The sequence below is a fragment of the Aquarana catesbeiana genome, linkage group LG02 (genome assembly GCF_042186555.1).
Source record: "Aquarana catesbeiana isolate 2022-GZ linkage group LG02, ASM4218655v1, whole genome shotgun sequence".
NCBI lineage: Eukaryota > Metazoa > Chordata > Amphibia > Anura > Ranidae > Aquarana > Aquarana catesbeiana.
Window position 1 is genome coordinate 111069748 of NC_133325.1, and position 21029 is coordinate 111090776.

At 41.1% G+C, this 21029-nt stretch overlaps 1 protein-coding gene across 2 annotated transcripts in view; it reads right to left on the bottom strand.

Annotated features, from left to right (window-relative positions):
- The window catches only part of B3GLCT (beta 3-glucosyltransferase), a 1077075-nt gene that overhangs the window by 490963 nt on the left and 565083 nt on the right, over window positions 1-21029 (bottom strand). For both annotated transcript variants that reach the window (XM_073613355.1, XM_073613354.1), the window contains exon 5: window positions 12541-12617. In XM_073613355.1, the coding sequence (XP_073469456.1) occupies window positions 12541-12617 (77 nt within the window). The remainder of the gene's footprint in view (window positions 1-12540; window positions 12618-21029) is intronic.

Here is a 21029-nt window from a genome sequence, read left to right on the forward strand (position 1 = left end):
GGGGTCGTACTATTATAATTACAAGGGGTTTAATAGTATAGTGATGTTGGCGGTGGTGTCGGCTAATTACGACTTCTTGTATGTGGACGTGGGGAAGAATGGCCGGATGTCCGATGGTGGAGTGATCGCCCAGACGGAGTTCTACAGGCGTCTCCAGAATGGCAGCTTGGACTTGCCACCTCCAGAGGACAATGTTGAAGGTCTCCCATTTGTGTTCGTTGCTGATGAAGCATTTGCGCTGGGGGACCACCTGATGCGGCCATTCCCGATGAGGACCCTCACCCCGGAACAGAGGGTTTTTAATTACCGGCTGGCCAGAGCCCGAAGAGTGGTGGAGAACACATTTGGAATCCTGGCCAGCCGGTTCCGATTATTTATGACACCCATCCATATGGCGGAGTATAAACTGAACCATATAATACTTGCCTGCTGTGTTCTCCATAATTTTCTACGAAAACATTCAGCCAACTATGCTGGCTCAGTTGGGCCTGAGGCCGGAATCCCAAATACATCAACAATGACGGCACTTGAAAGCGGCCGTCCTGGCTTGCCCTCCCTGAATGCCCGTGATGTCCGGTTACGATACCTGGACTTCTTTGAGGGTAGGGGGGCTATCAATATGCCAGACAATATGTGACACCTTTTTCAAATAAAAAACAACCAAAAGAAATTCTTGGTGGACATTTACTGCTTGTGTTTGTTTTAGCTGACCCTGACAGAAATGTGTTGAGTGCAGAAAATGTCGTGATTGGGTAACCTTATAAAAAACAGTGTTGGCTGGTACTTCCTAAATGCAAAAACACATTTCACTACAAGTGCACTTGCAACTGCACTGAACCTGCACTTGTAGTGCAAAGAGGATTTGCCCTTAGGAAATAACCCCCATTTGTGCATAAAACAACAATTACATCACCCCAAAAGTGTTGTAGTGTTGAGACAATAATCCACACATTCTTGAGTAAGGCACTTTTTTATACCTGCACAATCACATGCGCATTTACCAAAGGTTTTTAAAACAAACCAACATGTTTGTTGTATAACAATGTTTGCAGTAGCATTATGAAAAATCAAAATATCCATTTCAGATAAAACAGGCCTGTGTAAAACCAACAAGAAAGCCAAAAAACTTGAACCTACAAAGTTCACATTAGGTAAAACCTGAAGGCTATATCAGACATCAGTATTTAGGAACTGGGTTTGATATAGCGTTCAGATGGGGGGAAATCACCCCTGGAAAAGCCAAATTTGGAAGATGCACACCAATTTACAAATGTCCACATGTGCTATCTGCCATCATGGGGGATCAAGGGACGTGTTTGGGGGGAGCAAGCCCTTCCTCAACGCTACTTTATAATTGAGGAAGGGGTTGCCCCCCCAAAACGCGTCCATTGATCTCCCGTGATGGCAGATAGCACATGTTGGCACACTGTGTGCATCCTCCAAATTTGGCTTTTCTAAACATTGAAAAAAGTTTGGTACCATAAAACAGGTGATTTTGTGGGGTTTAAATTCGCCCCAAAACATCAATGATGTTATTATTTTTTTTAATAACATCACTGATTTGTTGATGTATGTTTTGCAATTGGAGATTACACCCCATGATCTCCCCGATGAGTATCTGGGCACTTTCAGATGTAAAGCGTTCTGGATCCCTCACATCACGATCACCTAAAAAGAGATAAAGAACAAAAAAAAAGGTCTCAAAAATCTGCCACCAGCCATCTCTTTTACCTGAGTCTGTGGTCGCAGACACTCACCTGTTGTGGTGCCAATCTCCACCACGTCTTCTTCTTCCTCCTGCTCAGCTTCTTGGGTTGGTATTTCCCCTTCTTCCAGAGAGGGGGGGTCTCTGGTCTCCTGGGATGAGGGGTGTCCGAGTCTTTTCTCCCCTATGTAAAACAAAAATGGTATACTTAGCACACAGATATTTGATGGCAGAACTATAGAAATAGGAAACATTGCTTGGAAGTGGGGTACAATTGTCTATTTTAGCCGAGTTCCAAGATGTATATTTTTTATTGCCCTTTGTCAAGCTGCAATACTTTACCTGTTTGGTACAAGCTTCACAGATGGAGACCCCCCTATAGTATACACTGGAGCACCTGTGTGGCCCCCTAATAAAAATGGTGTTCTTGTGTCCCACACTAGTGCTCCAGTGTCCAGATGTGAAAACAGCTGCTCAGTGTCCTCTCCTTACACACAATCTAGTTTGCATTTCATTCTAGTAACAAACCCATCTACACAAACAAATATTTGGCATCCAAGTAGGCCCCCAAAAATGTGTGAAAATGCATATGGCCTAAACAATGGTGTTCTAGAGGCCGAAAGAAAAATGTTTGATACGAACGAATAATGTGCCCATGAACATTAAAGTTGACCTTTGGAAACGTTACAACTAATCAAAGCATATGGAGCAGAACGAACGTAATAAAGACAGAAAGAATAGGAACACAGCACAACTACTTACTTTTTTGCAGCACTCTCCGGATCTTTCGGTACTGCTCTGGCTCTCTCAACTTCAGGTCCGACCACCGCTTCCTGAGCTGATCTTTAGACCTTCGTACCCCGAAATTTCGCTCTAGACTCCTGACCACTTTCGCCATGATTTTGGCCTTTCGGATATTGGGGTTGGGGTAAGGCCCATATTTTCCGTGATAGTCGGACTTCCTCATGATGTTGACCATCTCCAACATCTCCCCAAACGACATATTTGTGGCCTTAAAACGTCTCCTTCTGGATCGGGACGTGCCTGGATCCGCCCTTTCCTCCTCCTCCTCCTCCTCCTCCTCGTTGCTACAATTAGCCCGCACCTGCTGTATGTCCGCCATCATGCTCTTCCCCCACTGCGCGAACGAAAAGGGGCGGGGAATACACTAGAAAGAACGTCAGGGGCGGGCGGAGTTACACGCATGCGCAGTGTATATAAAGCGTAACACGCGTGCGTATTACGTTTGATCTGTGAGCGGAGGAAGGAGCATTGAACGCGGCGATCGTAAGAACGAAGGTAAGAGACAAACTTGGGCCTATACTGCTTCTATAGATTGAGGCCTATATTGTAACAAGATTAGGAGAGTTTGGTGTGACATTAGGCTTTGTCTTGTGTTGTGTCTTGCAGTGAACATGGATATGGTACTGAAAGATCAGGACTTCATTTCAGTCTTCATAGAGATGCTAAGGGAGCTGCCCTGTCTGTGGGAGATTAAACACCCCCATTACAAGAACCAAGCAAAGAGGAAGGCAGCACTGGAGCAATTGTGTGAAATTGTGAAGCAGGTGATCCCCACGGCAGACATCACTTTTTTAAAGATTTTCATTGGTGGCCTGAGGAGCACATATCTGAGGGAGCGCAAGAAAGTCCTGGATTCACAGAGATCCGGAGCAGCAGATGACATCTATGTCCCCAGGATGTTGTACTACGACAGGCTGCACTTTCTGGCAGGCCAGACTGAACCCAGGTCATCACTCTCCAGTCTTCCTTCCACGCTTCCTTCCCCCCCGGCTGAGGCTTCTGACGCCCAACCTGGGCCTTCCAGGCAGCAACATGTGGAGGAGCCCAGATTGAGCCAGGTATAGCATTCCTCTAAATATTTCTGCTTGTCCAATCAATGATGTTAACTAGATGTTAGTTGGGAGTACTAATTTATGATTGTGATTGATGATGCAAAAACTAAAACCATGTCCCTTTTTCATACACAGGGAAGTCTCAGCCAGGAGGTGGCCGGGCCGAGCCGGCTGGCTGATCTGCAGGTCCCTCCACCCCCCCTGGAAACAGAAAGTGGCAGTAGGAGGAGTACCCTAGAGGAGGCTGCTATCAGATTTTTTTGTAGGGCTACAGAGGTCCTGGGAGCACCCCACACCAGGCAGGAGAACATTGCTGCATTCATAGCCTATAAAATGCAGAGGATGGAGGAGGGCCAAAAAGCCATGTGTGAGGCCCTCATATCAGAGGCTCTGGCGAAAGGTATGAGGGGCCAAATTACACCTCAAACACACCTTCGCGATGGTCCTCCTCCTCCTCCTGCAGGTCCTACTCCTCCTCCAGGTCCTACTCCTCCTCCTGCCACATCTCCAACTGCACAGCCACAGCCCGGAAGGAAGTGTGAAAGGAAGACCAGACAGTGAGGACCCTGGATCCAGTCTGGTCGGCCAAAAGATGCAGCCTCTTGTGGTACCACAGCCTGGGGACACTTATGTCATCTGCTGCTATCCGGATCTCTGTGAATCCCGGACCAGACTGCCCTCTCTTACATATGGACTCCTCAGGCCACCAATTTTGAGGTTTAAGAATTGATGTCTGCCGTGGGGGTCCCAGGCTTCACTAATTTCTCCTGTTGATCCAGTGTTGCCTTCCTCTTTGTTTGGTTCTGAGCCCTTAATAAAGGATTTTTGTTTTGAATTATACTCTCCTATGTGTTTTACTTCAAAAATGATGGTTTGTTTGTGAGGATTCAGGTACATTTCTAATATACAATGTGAAATGAACAAGGGACACCAACAACAAAAAATCTCATGGAGATTAAATAATAAAAGATATCAATGGTGTTGGGGTAACTTGCCACACAAAACACACACAAAAATATTCTGGAGTAAAAATAAAAATAACATTGAACAAAGATCAGCCTTGGAAAAAATCCAAACATTAAAGAAAAAAAAAGGCTTAAAAACAAAACAAAAAAACCCATAAAAAATATAAAACTGTCAGATGTGACAACTAATAACAATATATTGAGGGAATCCCACTAAAAAAACACAAATAAAACTTTGTGAGAAGTGTGTGTGAATATGAGCAGCAAAACTACTTAATTCTTGTCACATTATAAAGAAGAAGAGAGTGCGCTGTATTAAACCATTTTTTACATTGCAGCGTGACGAAAGTGCTGTATCCATTGCGAACGCTAAGTTTACCAGAACGAGCTGTCCCGTGTCGGAATTTCTTCTGAGCATGCGTGGCACTTTGTGCGTCGGAACAGGCCACACACGGTCGGAATTGACGCGATCGGATTTTGTTGTCGGAAAATTTTATCTCCTGCTGTCCAACTTTGTGTGTCGGAAAATCCGATGGAAAATGTCCGATGGCGCCCACACACGGTCGGAATTTCCGACAACACGCTCCGATCGGACAATGTCCATCGGAAAATCCGACCGTGTGTACGGGGCATTACAGTGTTGTGTGGCATATACCTATAAGCCTCACGTATGAACCCCAGAGCTCCCCTCTCTGTGTGACTGAGCAGGTCTAGAGATGAAAACCCCTTCTATCGGTGAATTCTGATGTGCATTATATTTTAAAGGACTTGAACTTTGTGAGTACCAATCATCTCAATTGTCCTGTCACTATATACCTTGCTGTTCAACTACTGTGTTTCTACATATTTATTTGTTTATCATTCATCATTTTGTATTTCTTACACATATTTTTCTGTTCATAGAACAAACAGCTTACTTCAATTTAATACCTGAGGAAGGAATTGAGTATTTACACCCATATTCCGAAAAAAGTTGGGACTTTTGTGACCACACAATCCAATTGATTTAGTTGGTGATCATCTGTGTGCTCCAGAATGTAGCTGCTGTTTATTGTTTGTATCCAGCAATTGTTTTTAGGTGTATAAAATTGTTTATCTACTTCATGTACACTTCTACCCAATAAATTTTGTACTGTTTTATACAATGTTACTCCTTTAAAAAGTCTGGTTCACCCTCCCTTGCCCGCACAATCCCTGGGGCATTTACCTCTACAATTTCTTCTCTAATTGGGATGTGGCAAGGGATTACAGTGTGATACTCCCTGGTGGTTTCCCTCTTTAGTCTTTTAACCTGGTCATGACTTAATAAAGATTACAGATGGAATTTCCAGTGGTGCCGGCTCTTTTGTTTCATCATTCTGGATATGGTTTTTGGATGTAGGAAGGATATCCTGAGCCTTGCAGCACCTGGATTTGGGTGTACCGTTTCTGAAACCCTTCACAGTGGGCTTCACAGATCAAAGCGGTGTATACTTCCTGCTTGCTATCTTTTTTACCTTCACTACACCACGCTCTGTGAAAACTGCCCTTACAGAGGACCTAAATACGGCAACCACCATCTGTTTGTTTTACTTTAATCATTTGATTTGGACCATGTTATTTGTATGGTCACTAACATATACTGGAAATACAATATGGATTGAGGCATGAAAATATCGCAAGTTCAGCACATTTGGCCAGTCTGTCCAAATACCATGCAAAACAGAAAATCCCATTATGGGTATTTATAGAGGCTTCAGAAAATGACCCTCTATTAATATCAAACTTATTATGGCTTGATCCTAAAGACCGCTTTAAAATTCATAATCCCATAACTAAACACTTCTTATCTCTCTGGGATAAACTAAAAACCAAATAGTTACAATCTCCACACAATCCTCTCCTTTCTTTTATCAGAAATCCGGCCTTTTATCCAGCATGGATCTACCCAAATTCTTTTAAAGCTTGGACAACATCAGGCATTCAGACACTAAATGACTTCATAGCATCTAAATCATTCCTTTCATTCCCATCGCTTAGAGAAAAATATGATCTACCAAACTCTGAGATATTTAGATATCTCCAAATCAAAAATTTCTATACATATACCTAATACCTCAGCTCTTTGTTTTCTAGGATGCCCAGAAATAGGCACACATTTACACATATGGTGGACGTGCCCAGTAATCCAAACCTTCTGGAAGGAAGTCTTCGTGATTGCATCTAAAATATTTAAAAAAATAATACAACCAGATCCATATATAACTTGACTTAATCTAAAACCGGAATGGTTAACACTCTCTCAATTCAAACTTATGATCCAACTAATAACGGCTGCAAAACAAACAGTGGCCAAGGCATGGAAATCTCCTACATTGGTACTAGCAGAAACAATTCACAGAATGAATAATACAATGTCCCATGCTAAGATGGTAGCCATCGATCAAAATCAAATTCCAAAATTTGAAAAACTTTGGCATCCTTGGATAAAACAACAGTTCCTGTCAAACTTCAATGACTCTGTCCTGTTGCCATGGTAACAGATTAAATGACTTACAGAGACACCCATTCTAAGGCTTCAAAGAGAACTAAAAAGAATAATAAACTGACGAGCGGAACAACCTTGTGGACCATACCTCTACCTTTCTACCCTTTTTCTTCTTTCTCCTTCCTTTTCTCCACCTTACGATTAAAGCTCATTATCAGAATTTATTTGACCTATATACACTCTACCTGTAAACAATATGTATAGTAGGTATAAATCATTTAAATACCTACAAAAGTAACTAAGGAAATGATATATATCTTTAATTTAGGTTTACGTGAACCCAATGTTTAATATTTGAAATTTCATGATATTTACCTATATAAACCCTACTGTAAAACAATGAGCTTACTTTATAGATCCTTGTAAACTTACTTTATGTATCTTTATAATATTGTATACTCAATAAACTTCTTTTGACAAGGAAAATATCGCAAGTTTATACCAAGGACTCCATATCAGAAGAATCTACATGTATTTCTCTCTTCCAACAACTGAAGACAGCTTTAATTAAAGAAACCAGGATATGTTTATACCAAGGACCCCATATTGGAAGAATCTACATGTATCTCTCTCTTCCAGCAACTGAAGACAGCTTTAATTAAAGAAACCAGGATATGGTGGGAGGCAGAGGGTCTAAAGCAATATGTTGAGGAGTCTAAGACCCCAATGTGACTGAGAATAAAAAAAAAACACCCTCAACATCTTACTCCTAAGAGTTTATGGTGAAATGGAATGGTGTTCTATCTAAATGTTCGCTTGATCTGATGGGGTTATTTATTACACAGGAGGAGAAACTACTTGGTTCTATCAATGAGGAAACTGAGTCCATTCGAGAATCTCTCACAGCATACCAAGCCACCGAAGTGCATACAAAACTTAACACGGATCTTGCTGATTCTCTCAACGAGTTTGAACAGAGTTTAACTGGTTCCCGACTGGCTCATGCAGAAATACTGTGGGACAATGGCTCCCCTGGCCAAGTCCCCATATGGGTACGTCCTTCCTTTAAGAGCCGCCAGAGGGCGCACGCATGCCCGCTGCACAGTGGGGGACCCGATGCGCGTGGCCAGCAGGCACGATCACTGCCAGCCATGCGCGATCGTGTGCACGAGAGCCAGCACGGGGATTTGTGTGTGTAAACACAAATCCCTGTCCTGTCAGGGGAGTGGAGACATATCATTTGTCCTTACTAAGTAGGAACAACGATATGTCTCTTCTCCCAGTCAGTCACATCCCCATACAGTTAGAACATGCTGAGGGAACACACATTTAACCCCTTGATCGCCCCCTAGTGTTAACTCCTTTCCTACACAGTAATCAGTGCATATTTATAGCACTGATCGCTGTATAAATGTCAATGGACCCAAAAATGTGTCAAAAGTGTCTGATGTGTCCGTCGCAATGTTGCAGTACTGCTAAAAATCGCAGATTACCGCTATTACTAGTAAAAAAATTAATTAAAATGCAATAAATCCTTCCCATAGTTTGTAGATGCTATAACTTTTGCGCAAACCAATCATTATACGCTTATTGTGATTTTTTTTTTTTTTTTTTACCAAAAATATGTAGAAGAATATATATTGGCCTAAACTGATGAAGAAATTTGTTTAAAAAAAAAAAAAAATTGGGGGGAAATTTATTATAGCAAAAAGTCTTTTTTTGTTTATGGCGCAAAAAGATAAAAACCGCAGAGGTGATCAAATACCACCAAAAGAAAGCTCTATTTGTGGGGAAAAAAAGGACGCAAATTTCGTTTGGGTACAGCATGACCGCGCAATTGTCAGTTAAAGCGACGCAGTGCCAAATTGTAAAAAGTGCTCTGGTCAGGAAGGGGGTAATATCTTCCGGGGCTGAAGTGTTTAATAGACAACAAAAGACAAAAGTTTTTGAGAGACTTACTAGATTACCAAAGTGGCTTGATCTATACAGGCAAACGGTCAGACAGACCTCAATCAATCCTCGGAAACAAAATACACCATAGAAACAAGACACAGAGGCATGTGAATTTCAGCTCACCGGAGCAATCAGACTCACAATCGAAAATCTCAGATACCATGGATGGAGGATTGTCTGTTACATCTCATAGCTCTATATCAGTGGTCATCAACCCTGTCCTCGGGGCCCACTAACAGGCTAGGTTTTATGTATTACCTTGGGGAGATGCAGACTAGAATAATGCAATCACTGAGCAGCAAATGATATCACCTGTGATGTATTTCAGTTATCTTGCAAACCTGGCCTGTTAGTGGGCCCTGAGGACAGGGTTGATGACCACTGCTCTACATCATCTGTATTCTCTAAGGACATGGGTTGTGAGGCTTCATCCTCCTCTTCAAAAAACTGCCCAGTACTGTAGTGTTAAACAAAAAAATCAAAGGAACAAAAAAAAAATACGACAAGGCGGACAGAGCCAGCAAAAGGCAAAGCTACCCTTGCCAAATGAGGAACAAGAAAACTTAATGCAGGTGACAACAGACTTGAATTCTGGCAATGTAGCTAAGGTAGTCAATTTATCGCATATCCAGCTCTCTAGCTCGTAACTGTCTCACCTATCGAAAGGTCTTTCTTTTTCTCCTATGTTGCATTTTGACATTTGTAGAACTGAGTTCCACCCAAAAATAGAACTTCCGCTTTAAGTGTTGGTGACCCTCTGACATGCCACATTTGGCATGTAATTTTTTTTTTTGGGGGGGAGCGGGTACCCTGTTTTTAGAGGTACCCAGCTCACACTTCCTCCCCTGGCACCATGGCGCCGGAAGGAAGATCACCTCTCCCTCCTCCCTCCCTACAATCTTCTGGGACACGCCACAGGTCCCAGAAGATTGCCTGGCCATTTAGTGTGGCTCGCGCATGCGCAGTGCATGCCCGGCTGTGAAGCCACAGCCAGGCGCCCACAGTTAGAAGCAGGGTTTGGTGTGCCCGCATTGTTGGACTGTGGGACAGGTAAGTGTCTGGTTATTAAAAGTCAGCAGCTACACTTTTTGTAGCTGCTGACTTTTAAATGGGTGGAATTCCACTTTAAGGAAACATTTCCACACTGAGTCTAAGTCTATCGGGCTTCCACCTGTGTCTCCCCAGAATGACACATTATTTATTTCTAATATATTTGATTTCCAGGACCTGCTTATACGGTCAAATCTGGAGAGTTTGCAGTCGGAATCAGTAGGTGAAATATATGGTATTGAGGACAGTAAATGTGTAAGTAGTAACAAGTAATTTTTACCCTGTACATACACAAAGTGCAGCTGTGGAGAAGTTTCAGACACCAGTGGAGCAAGATTTGGTCAAACTTAATGACAAGGTAGAAAAAAAAAACTCTACATTTTTCTCATGACAATTTAGCAAAATCAGAAAGGGCAGCAATAAAAAAAAACTATAAAACACAAGCCGATAAGGGTGGAGCAGTAGTGGTTTTAAACTCCGAGGCTTATAAAATTGAGGCTTTACGCCAACTCAATGATATGTCAAAATATCGAATATTAAAGAATAACCCTACCTCTGATTTTAAATCACAGCTGTCTCATCTCTTAGACACAGGGCAAGATATGGGAGTTCTGACATCAAAAATGCTTGAATATCTTTTTGTTGACAAACCAGTGGTCCCAGTCTTTCACCATTTGCCCAAACTACACAAGAACACTGCACCGATTCAGGGATGACCTATAGTTGCAGGCATTGGCTCTCTTTTTGAAAGGCTGGGCCACTGGGTTGATCAATAATTATAGCCTCTTGTCGTTAGGTTATCAGGTAATATAAAATACACTACAACTTCTAGCTAGCACACAAATTATAATACGGCTGGATACTTTCAGTTGGATTGCAATGGATGTCAAATCCTTGTACTACTGTATCCCTCATGAACTAGCATAAGAAGCACTTAAATTTTACTTATATCATTACAGTTCATATAGCATGGAATTAAAAGAGTTCATTGTTCTAACGGTTGGTTTTTTGCTCAAACATAATTTTTTCATTTTTAATAATGTTTTTTATCTGCAATGCAAAGGAGCTCCAATGGGAGCCAAGTTTTCTCCCTCTCTAGCAAATCTTTATATGGGATAGTGGGGGGGAGATGTTTCTCTTCAGGGACCACATCATATGGTATGGTCGTTATATAGACGACCCACTCTTTATATGGGAAGGTCTGTCCACTAACATCTTTTGTTATCTATGCCAATAACAATTCCCTTAATCTTGAGTTTAGTTCCGATCACCATCAAAACAGTATTAACTTCCTAGAGCTAAATGTAATTGTTCTACACTTGACAGTTTCTCTAATGAATGCGGTGTAGTAACTTCCAGATTGCAGGCACACAAATGTAAACAAAAATATATTGATTGAGCTGTAAATATTGCTAGGGATAGAGATAGAACCTCTCTCTTAAAGCAGTCACACAAGAAAAGAAACAAAGTGGAAGGAGCCAAATCTGTTAAACCTGTTACTTCTGTCACAACATATTCGCAGGAGTTTAATTCAGTTAAAAACATTATATCTCAACATCTCCAAATTTTGCCAACAGACAAGGACCTGACACCGGTCATCAAAGCGGACTGGGAGATATTTTGTTCTCCCAATCTGCATCAATCAGAGGGTTCTAAAAGGACTTGGCGTTTTAGTACAGCGTTGCACGACCACGCAAATGTCAGTTAAAGCGACGCAGTGCCGAATTGCAAAAAATGTCCTGGTCATTGAGCAACCAAATCTTCCAGGGCTGAAGCAGTTAATTTCAACAACAGAGACATCCTGTAAGGATGTTATTCCACTGCATAGCTTGGTGTCATCTGCAAAGGCTGAAATGGTACTTTTAATCCCAGACCCTATATCATTTAAAAATATATGAAAAATTAAGGAACCCAACACTGAACCTTGGGGTACACCACTAATAGCCTTAGACCATTCAGAGTAAGAATCATTAACCACTATTCTGAATACGGCCTTTTAGTTAGTTTTCTATCCATTTACAAACTGATCCTTCCAAACATTTTTGCAAAATCCAAGTATACGACATCCACAGCCACCCCTCTGTCCAAGGTTTTGCTTGCCTCCCCATGAAAAGAATTTAGGTTTGTTTGACAACTTCTGTCTTTCATGAATCCATGCTGTCTGTAGTTTAAAATACTTTTTTCCAGCAAGAACTCATCTATGTGGTCTTTTATTAAACTCTCCAGTATCTTCCCGACTATAGAAGGTAAACTATAGTTACTTGGTAAAGACTTTAATCCCTTTTTAAATATAGGCACCACGTTGGCCCTACGCCAATCCAGTTATGCTTTAAGGCAAAACTGAGCTGTCTGCTAATCAAAATAAGTGTAAATACTGTAAGTACAGTGAGTGCAGGCTAAGCTTAATTTTGCACCACATGAAGACAGTTTCAAAATGGAGTTGATAAATCTACAGGTAACTGTACATCAATGGCTACTATATGGTATAACAGTACAGAGTATTATGTTCATTTAATGTTACCAGCATTTACATTGGATACTTACTGTGGAATGACAGGAAGAACAGTCCATGCTCCTTCATTTTCCACTGTCTCATGCAGCAGTATCACAGGGGGCACTTTCTTAAAGAGAAAAAAAAAGTAAATTTAAAACGTTAAAAAAGGGGTGGGGTGTAATATCCAGATACTACAGTTAATTTTGTACAAAAGAAGTCTATATATCATTGACTTAACCTCAGCACTATAATCCACTGCAATGAAAGTTCCTCTCTAAACACTTCTTTTTCAGGATCACTTTACTGCCATTAGTGAGGAAAGTTTATCACATGCTGTGGACTGGGAAGCCTTGAAGTATAAATGCTCAGTATGGGACTCCAAACTCTAGCAGGTTTACTTCCAGGGAAATGGACATGCATAAAAGCAATTTGCAACAAGTATAGAAATAAATGCTAAACATAGTTGCACTATATGTAACCATATATGATCATTTTTTACATTCACAAACCCCATCACCCTTTGCACAAAGACTCGAAGTCTTAATACAGACAATGAGAAAGACTAAAACGGCCCCGATTTGATATAGAAATCATCATACAGTCACATTTTCCATCCTAATCAAACAATACCCATGTGGATGAATTAAGCAGCAAAGTAGAGAACATCCAAATGTACTTAAATTATGCTTATACCCCCCATGGTACTGAAAATTGTCCATAGCATTGTCCATTGTCTATGCTATGAAAGCTCTTGAAACCTCAGAATTATTGCTCTCACTCCAATGTTTGCAGTGATACCTCACTTTGTGAGACACAATTTATGTTTACATACATGTGCAGACCTTACATATGTTTTTAATTATCAAAAGGGAGGGGGGCTATGTGATAACAAGGGAAGATGCCAGGTCCTCTGTAAGGCTCCATTCACACCAACACGTTTTTTTCATGCTTTTTGCAGAAACGCAGGACATAATTTTTAACATGGGTCCCTATGGAACACATTCACATTAATGCATTTTTGTACCTCTGCATCTTTGGAACAGGTCAGGGACTTTTTAAATGCAAAACAGTGCTTTTTGGTTCAATAGACTTCAATATAGAAGCTGCAAAAAAACATGTAGTGCGTTTTTACAACAATTTGCTTTTTAGTCTGCCCAACAACAAACCCCCGCCCCCCCCCCCCCCCCCAAACAACAAAACAAAACAAAAAACACAAATTGCGGCAAAAACACATCAAAATTGAGGTAAAATCACTGTAAAAACAGCAAAAAGCACTACAGAAACGCTTAAAAGCAAACTGCATGGGTGTGAATTGAGCCTAAGGAGACATCAGGGGTCTATTAGAACCTCAATGTCATCCCTGGCCTCCAATGTAGCCAATCAAGCAAAGATCGTGTTTGACTAGCAGCTTTCCTGGCCACAGCAGGAGGAGAGTAACAGCTCTGAACTCAGACGTGATGCAATCCTCATTACTTCGGAGTTCATTCTTTTAGAGTAAATCAGGGAAAAGATGTTCCCTGAACTCCTCCTATTCTCCATGCTGAGACATTTTACTATTGCCCTGAGGAAATGGGAGAGCACAGGAACCACTGTGGGCAGCAGCCAGGTGGTACCTTGGTAGACAAGGGCTTAATCACTAACACATCCTTACAAGTATTCTAAACTGCAAGTAGTGTATGTACCTTCATTTGACTTGGTATCAGCCTCTTGCAGTCTATTGTACAAGGTTCAGAGAGGGGAGGGAGAAGAAGCACAAGGTGACCAATCAGATGTGTTGTAATGTGAGGAGCATCATAATGGGGTGCTCAATTGATTAGGACTTAGTTTCAATTTAGTCTGGAACTCCGCTTTAACCACTTGACCACTGGGTACTTAAACCCCCTTCCTAACCAGACCAATTTTCAGCTTTCTATGTGATAGATACTTGTGCGCACACCAAAAAGAAATAAAAATATGGATAAATAAAACCACTACCAATATATAAAATCAAGCTCAGCAAAGTAGGAAAGAATAGCTGCCACAAATAATAGTGTTCACACACCTACAAACAAATGATAAGAAAGATAAATCTGCGGCGCTTATCTAAATATACAAAATGCTAGGACGCCAAAGGGAACTATCCTATCAGGAAGATGCAGATAAAAATCTCAAATATAAAGGCAAAGGGATCTGTAATGCGTGAATGCTTACTAATAATTCAAAAAAGGATAATGCTATGTAACAAGAAACTAGTAACCACACCAGGACAGAAACTCCAGGTACAGGTCAGATTCATGTCAATTAATATTCCACCACTTTTGTGCAACCAAGGATCACGCCAAACCAATGTTGCATCAAAGAGTGCGGCTAATTGGGAACTAAGTGACTGGGATACAGATAATTGATAACCTGTTTTTAAATAAAAAATCCCTAATATCATCAAACAATAAAATACGCCCGTGAGTAAAAATTAATTAAATCTGTAACTCCAACAACAAAGTGTTCTCTAAATTCCACCACTCTATATAAATAAATTACAAAAATAATGTGCAAATAATATTCAGTGCAGCATCCAAAATAAAAAACAAGTGGAATACTAAAACATCCAAATTGCAACAAATGTTTCAAATAAAAAAATACATAGTAAATGAATAATGATCTACTAAAGCATACAGTGTAACTTAATAAATTAATTGTAAAAAGTAAATGATAGCGCACCAGCAAGTAGGAAAAAACAGTGTCCAACACAAACTGACACACAGAGTGTGATAAAAAATAATTGTGACTCCCAAAGTGAATTAAAGTTATTTTTGAGAAGGAAACAAGCAACAAAAAAGTCCCATATATATCCAAATTATACAATAGAAAATCCCATTCACATCTCCTTCGTGATAAATTGTAAAAATCTTCCACAAATCTCCAGTGATGACAGAAAGGTGTGTACAGATACTGGTTCCCCCAGCCTCTCACCTCCCGGCTGAGCGATAACAGCCTAAAAGCAGCCTCACAAACTCTGTGCTTCCAGGTGGTTTAGAATGTCGTCAGCTCCCGACAGAGTGATACCAGCCTTATGGCAGATGATGAAGCACCTCCCGATCTCCAAGTTGTCCAAGCAGGATTAGCTCAAAAGTAAGGGGAAGGACTCCATAGTGAAGTATGTAAAATCATCAAATTTAATTAAATAATTACCCACTTACATTTAAAAATTCCAGTATCAGTGAAAACTTTAAAAGCGGCTCACTGACTCACCGATCCCAGCCGTGATCGGAAAGACAAGCAGCCGAATAAACCGCCTCTCTTCTCTCTGACGCATTGCGTGACTGTCACGTCACTTTATCAAAGGCAATCAATTATCCCTTTGTTTTTTTGGCTATGGCCCGGTTGGCATGTGGTTAAGTGGTTTTCTGGAGCTCAGTTTTAATGCCTCTCAATACATAGTTCTTACCACAATCCATAAAAACGTGTTCAATGAAAAAGAAGGACTCCTATTCCAATTAGTAGCAAAATAAGCTTTAATTCCTGAAGGAGTCTGTCAAATCCATGAGCCAGCAAACATTTTATCTATATTGATTATTTCTGTGTGCTCTCCACATACCTGACACTCATCCTCTTTGTCACTAAATAGGATACTCTCAAGAGTTTGATTTTATCCCTGCAGAACTCCTAATTACCACAATTTAGAGACTAATTGTATCCCATTTATATGTAGAGCTGCACGATTGTAGTCAAAATGAGAATTTTACTTAGAATAAAGATCACGATTCTCACACCGTAACATCATCTTTAACATTACAGAATTAAATTGTGCTAACTTTACTGTTTAGTTTTTTTATTAATTCATTAAAGTATATATTCTCCAAAAAAATTGCGTTTGAAAGTCCGCTGCGCACATACAGAGTGACATCAAGTATTGCAACAACTGCCATTTTATTCTCTAGGGTCTCTGCTAAAAAATATATATATAATGTTTGGGGGTTCTAAGTAATTTTCTAGCAAAAAATAATGATTTTAACTTGTAAGCAACAAGTGTCAGAAAAAGATTTAGTCTTTAAGTGGTTAAACTGACCTCATTTACAGATCAAATTTCATTCCTTTGATCTATTCTAAAAGAACTAAGTGTTACAATGTTTCTCTTTATCTCTGCCTAAGCCATGTTGTGATAAACTTGGCAGGCTGCCTGTTTTTTTTTGAACAGCTGTCAGCAGTGAGCAGAGAACTTTCTGCACTGAATCAGGAAAATGCTGCGTTAAGATTGCAAGGGCGGTAAAAATGATTAATCGTGCAACTCTATTTATGGGTCATCAGAAATAACAGAATTTAGGCTTTCTTCTTTATGAATTTAACATGTGTCATAATTATACTGTGATATTCCAAATAACTTTCATCTTGAACAGGTAATATTTAATTTCAAAGAAACCTTCACTGAGGCTGCCATTGCAGACATCTCCTGAAAATTCTAGCTTCCTGGGCTGACACTGACAACATCCAGTAAAGGCTTGTTCAGACTTGTGCAGAGGCCTGCGCCACCCCCCCCCCCCCCCCCCGCCCCAAAGCACCTTAGGACAGGGGCCTCTTTTGACAACCCTGGCCATTGGTTGTCGGGGGCTGGGGGCTTATCGGAATATGTAAGCCCCCTCTATAAAAGCGGGCCCCCAGATCCCGGCCCCCCACCCTATGTGAATAAGTATGGGTACATTGTAACCCTACCCATTCACCCAAAAAAAGTGTCAAAAATAAAAATAGTACACGGGTTTTTGACAAAGTAATTGATTAAAGCAGCTCTGGCATTTCTTCTCCTTCTGGTGATGTCTTCATCCTACGGTTCTTCTCCTCTCTCCACTGTCTTCTTCCACTACCGGTTCTCCTCTCTCCACTGTCATACTAAGTATGAACAACGATCGGTCTCCTCACTCAGGCAGTCCCATCCCCCCCCACAGTTAGAATCACTCTCTAGGACACATAATTAACTCCTTCGTCGCCCCCTACTGTTAACCCCTTCCCTGCCAGTGACATTTACACAGTAATCAGTGCATTTTTATAGCACTGATCGCTGTATAAATGCCAATGGTCCCAAAAATGTGTCAAAAGTGTCTGATCGGTCCACCATAATGTTGCAGGCCTGATAAAAATCGCTGATCACCGCCATTACTAGTAAAAAAAAAAGAAATAATAAAAATGCCATAAATCTTTCCCCTATTTTGTAGATGCTATAACTTTTACGCAATCCAATCAATATATGCTTATTGCGATTTTTATTACCAAATATATGTAGAAGAATACATATGGGCCTAAACTGAGGGAAAAAAATTACTTTTTAAAAAAAAAATTGAGGATATTTATTATAGCAAAAAGTACAAAATATTGTGCTTTTTTCCAAATTGTCGCTCTTTTTTTGTTTATAGCGCAAAAAAATAAAAACCACAGAGATGATCAAATACCACCAAAAGAAAGCTATTTGTGGGAAAAAAAAGGACGTCAATTTTGTTTGGGTACAACGTCGCATGACCGCGCAATTGTCAGTTAAAGCGATGCAGTGCTGTATCGAGCAGCCAAATCTTCAGGGGCTGAAGTGGTTAAGGGGAACTCCACGGCAAAATTGAAAAAAAAAAATGATGGCACGTGATGTCAGAAGGGGGCGCCCTTGCCTATATAACAGCTGTCACAGCCAAGAGACAGCAGTCGGCGGGACGCCTCCAATCAAGACGGAGCTTTTTTTTTTCTCTTTTTTACGGGTCCGTAGGCGCCATACTTGAAGATGGACGGATATCGCGGGACACTTTTTTTTTTAATAAAGGAATTGTCAAAAACTGCCTCCTGTCATTTTTATACTTTTTTTTTTTTTACACTTTTTTGGTGAATGGGTGATTTCCATTACTCCCCCGCCCGTAGACCCCCACAACTACCAGGCAAGGGTTGTGGGGAAGAGGCCCTTGTCCCCATCAATATGGAGAAAAGGGTGCTTTGGGGGGGACCCCAAAGCACCCTCCCCATGTTGAGGGCAAGCATCCTGGTATGGTTCAGGAGGGGGATCTCGATCGTCCCCCCTTTTCCTGGCCTGCCATGGCTGCTTGCTTGGATAAGGATCTGGTATGGATTTTGGGGGAGACCCTCACGCCATTTTTAAAAAAAAAATTTGGAGTGGAGTTTACCTTAAAATCTATACCAGACCCAAAAGGCCTGGTATGGACTGGGGGAGGGGGACCCATGCCGTTTTTTTCTTAATTCTGTCATAGGGTTCCCCTTTACCACTTCAATATACTATATTATATACTGTACACTGCACTATATACCCTGCACTGTATTATATACAGTGGGGACAGAAAGTATTCAGACCACCTTCAATTTTTCACTCTTTGTTATATTGCAGCCATTTGCTAAAATCATTTAAGTTAATTTTTTTTCCTCATTAAATGTATACACAACACCCCATATTGACAGAAAAACACAGAATTGTTGCCATTTTTGCAGATTTATTAAAAAAGAAAAACAGAAACATCACATGGTCCTAAGTATTCAGACCCTTTGCTGTGACACTCATATATTTAATTCAGGTGCTGCCCATTTCTTCTGATCATCATTGAGATGGTTCTACACCTTCATTTACAGTCCAGTCCAGCTGTGTTTGATTATACTGATTGGATTTGATTAGGAAAGGCACACACCTGTCTATAAAAGGCCTTACAGCTCACAGTGCATGTCAGAGCAAATGAGAATCATGAGGTCAAAGGAACTGCCTGAAGAGCTCAGAAACAGTATTGTGGCAAGGCACAGATCTGGCCAAGGTTACAAAAAAAATCTGCTGCACTTAAGGTTCCTAAAAGCACAGTGGCCTCCATAATCCTTACATGGAAGACATTTGGGACGACCAGAACCCTTCCTAGAGCTGGCCGTCTGGCCCAACTGAGCTATCGGGGGAGAAGAGCCTTGGTGAGAGAGGTAAAGAAGAACCCAAAGATCACTGTGGCTGAGTTCCAGAGATGCAGTTGGGAGATGGGAGAAAGTTGTAGAAAGTCAACCATCACTGCAGCCCTCCACCAGTCGGGGCTTTATGGCAGAGTGGCCCGACGGAAGCCTCTCCTCAGTGCTAAGACACATGAAAAGCCTGCATGGAGTTTGCTAAAAAACACCTAAAGGACTCCAAGATGATGAGAAATAAGATTCTTTGGTCTGATGAGACCAAGATAGAACTTTTTGGCCTTAAATATAAGCGGTATGTGTGGAGAAAACCAGGCACTGCTCATCCCCTTTCCAATACAGTCCCAACAGTGAAGCATGGTGGTGGCAGCATCATGCTGTGGGGGTGTTTTTCAGCTGCAGGGACAGGACGACTGGTTGCAATCGAGGGAAAGATGAATGCAGCCAAGTACAGGGATATCCTGGACGAAAACCTTCTCCAGAGTGCTCAGGACCTCAGACTGGGCCGAAGGTTTACCTTCCAACAAGACAATGACCCTAAGCACACAGCTAAAATAACAAAGGAGTGGCTTCACAACAAATCCGTGACTGTTCTTGAATGGCCCAGCCAGAGCCCCAACTTAAACCCAATTGAGCATCTCTGGAGAGACCTAAAAATGGCTGTCCACCAACGTTTACCATCCAACCTGACAGAACTGGAGAGGATCTGCAAGGTGGAATGGCAGAGGATCCCCAAATCCAGGTGTAAAAAACTTGTTGCATCTTTCCCAAAAAGACTCATGGCTGTATTAGATCAAAAGGGCGCTTCTACTAAATACTGAGCAAAGGGTCTGAATACTTAGGACCATGTGATATTTCAGTTTCTTTTTTTTTAATAAATCTGCAAAAATGTCAACAATTCTGTGTTTTTCTGTCAATATGGGGTGCTGTGTGTACATTAATGAGGAAAACATTGAACTTAAATGATTTTAGCAAATGGCTGCAATATAACAAAGAGTGAAAAATTTAAGGGGGTCTGAATACTTTCGGTCCCCATTGTATACTGTAACTACATTGACTGCACTATATACTTTGAACTGCAGTACATATACTACACAAACTGCACTATGCACTCTGAACTGCAGTATATACTATACAGACTTCACTATATATTCTGCAGAAAAATTGGGCCTTTGGTTTTGGTGGTGCCAGAACACTGTAACCCCTCACAGTTACTCTTGTTGTGTGCATAAACAGGCCCTGCTGCTAAATACTATTTAAAAAATTGTAATTACATGCCCCTGTTAAACCGAAAATATTGTTGGAAGCTAGCATCATCAAGATTCAGGAGGAAAAGGATAGGCAATCTTCAAGGGATCCCAGATCCATAGCAAATTCAATCAGTTACATCAGTATCATGGGGATTGATAGTTGCTAATCCAGGACTGATTCATTTTTATAATGTGGACAGGTGCACTCTTTAATCTGTTACAAACCCTCCAGCAGCACTGAATGTGCGTTCAGAAAGCACGCTGGATGCAGGACAGGCCAGTAGCTCGATTGTATATTGAGCAAGTTCTGGCCAGTGCGTCCATCCTCAAGACCCAATAACCCAGTGGATGCTCTGTTGGAAAGGTCTCCAAGTCTGCTCTTGCCCCTAGATTTT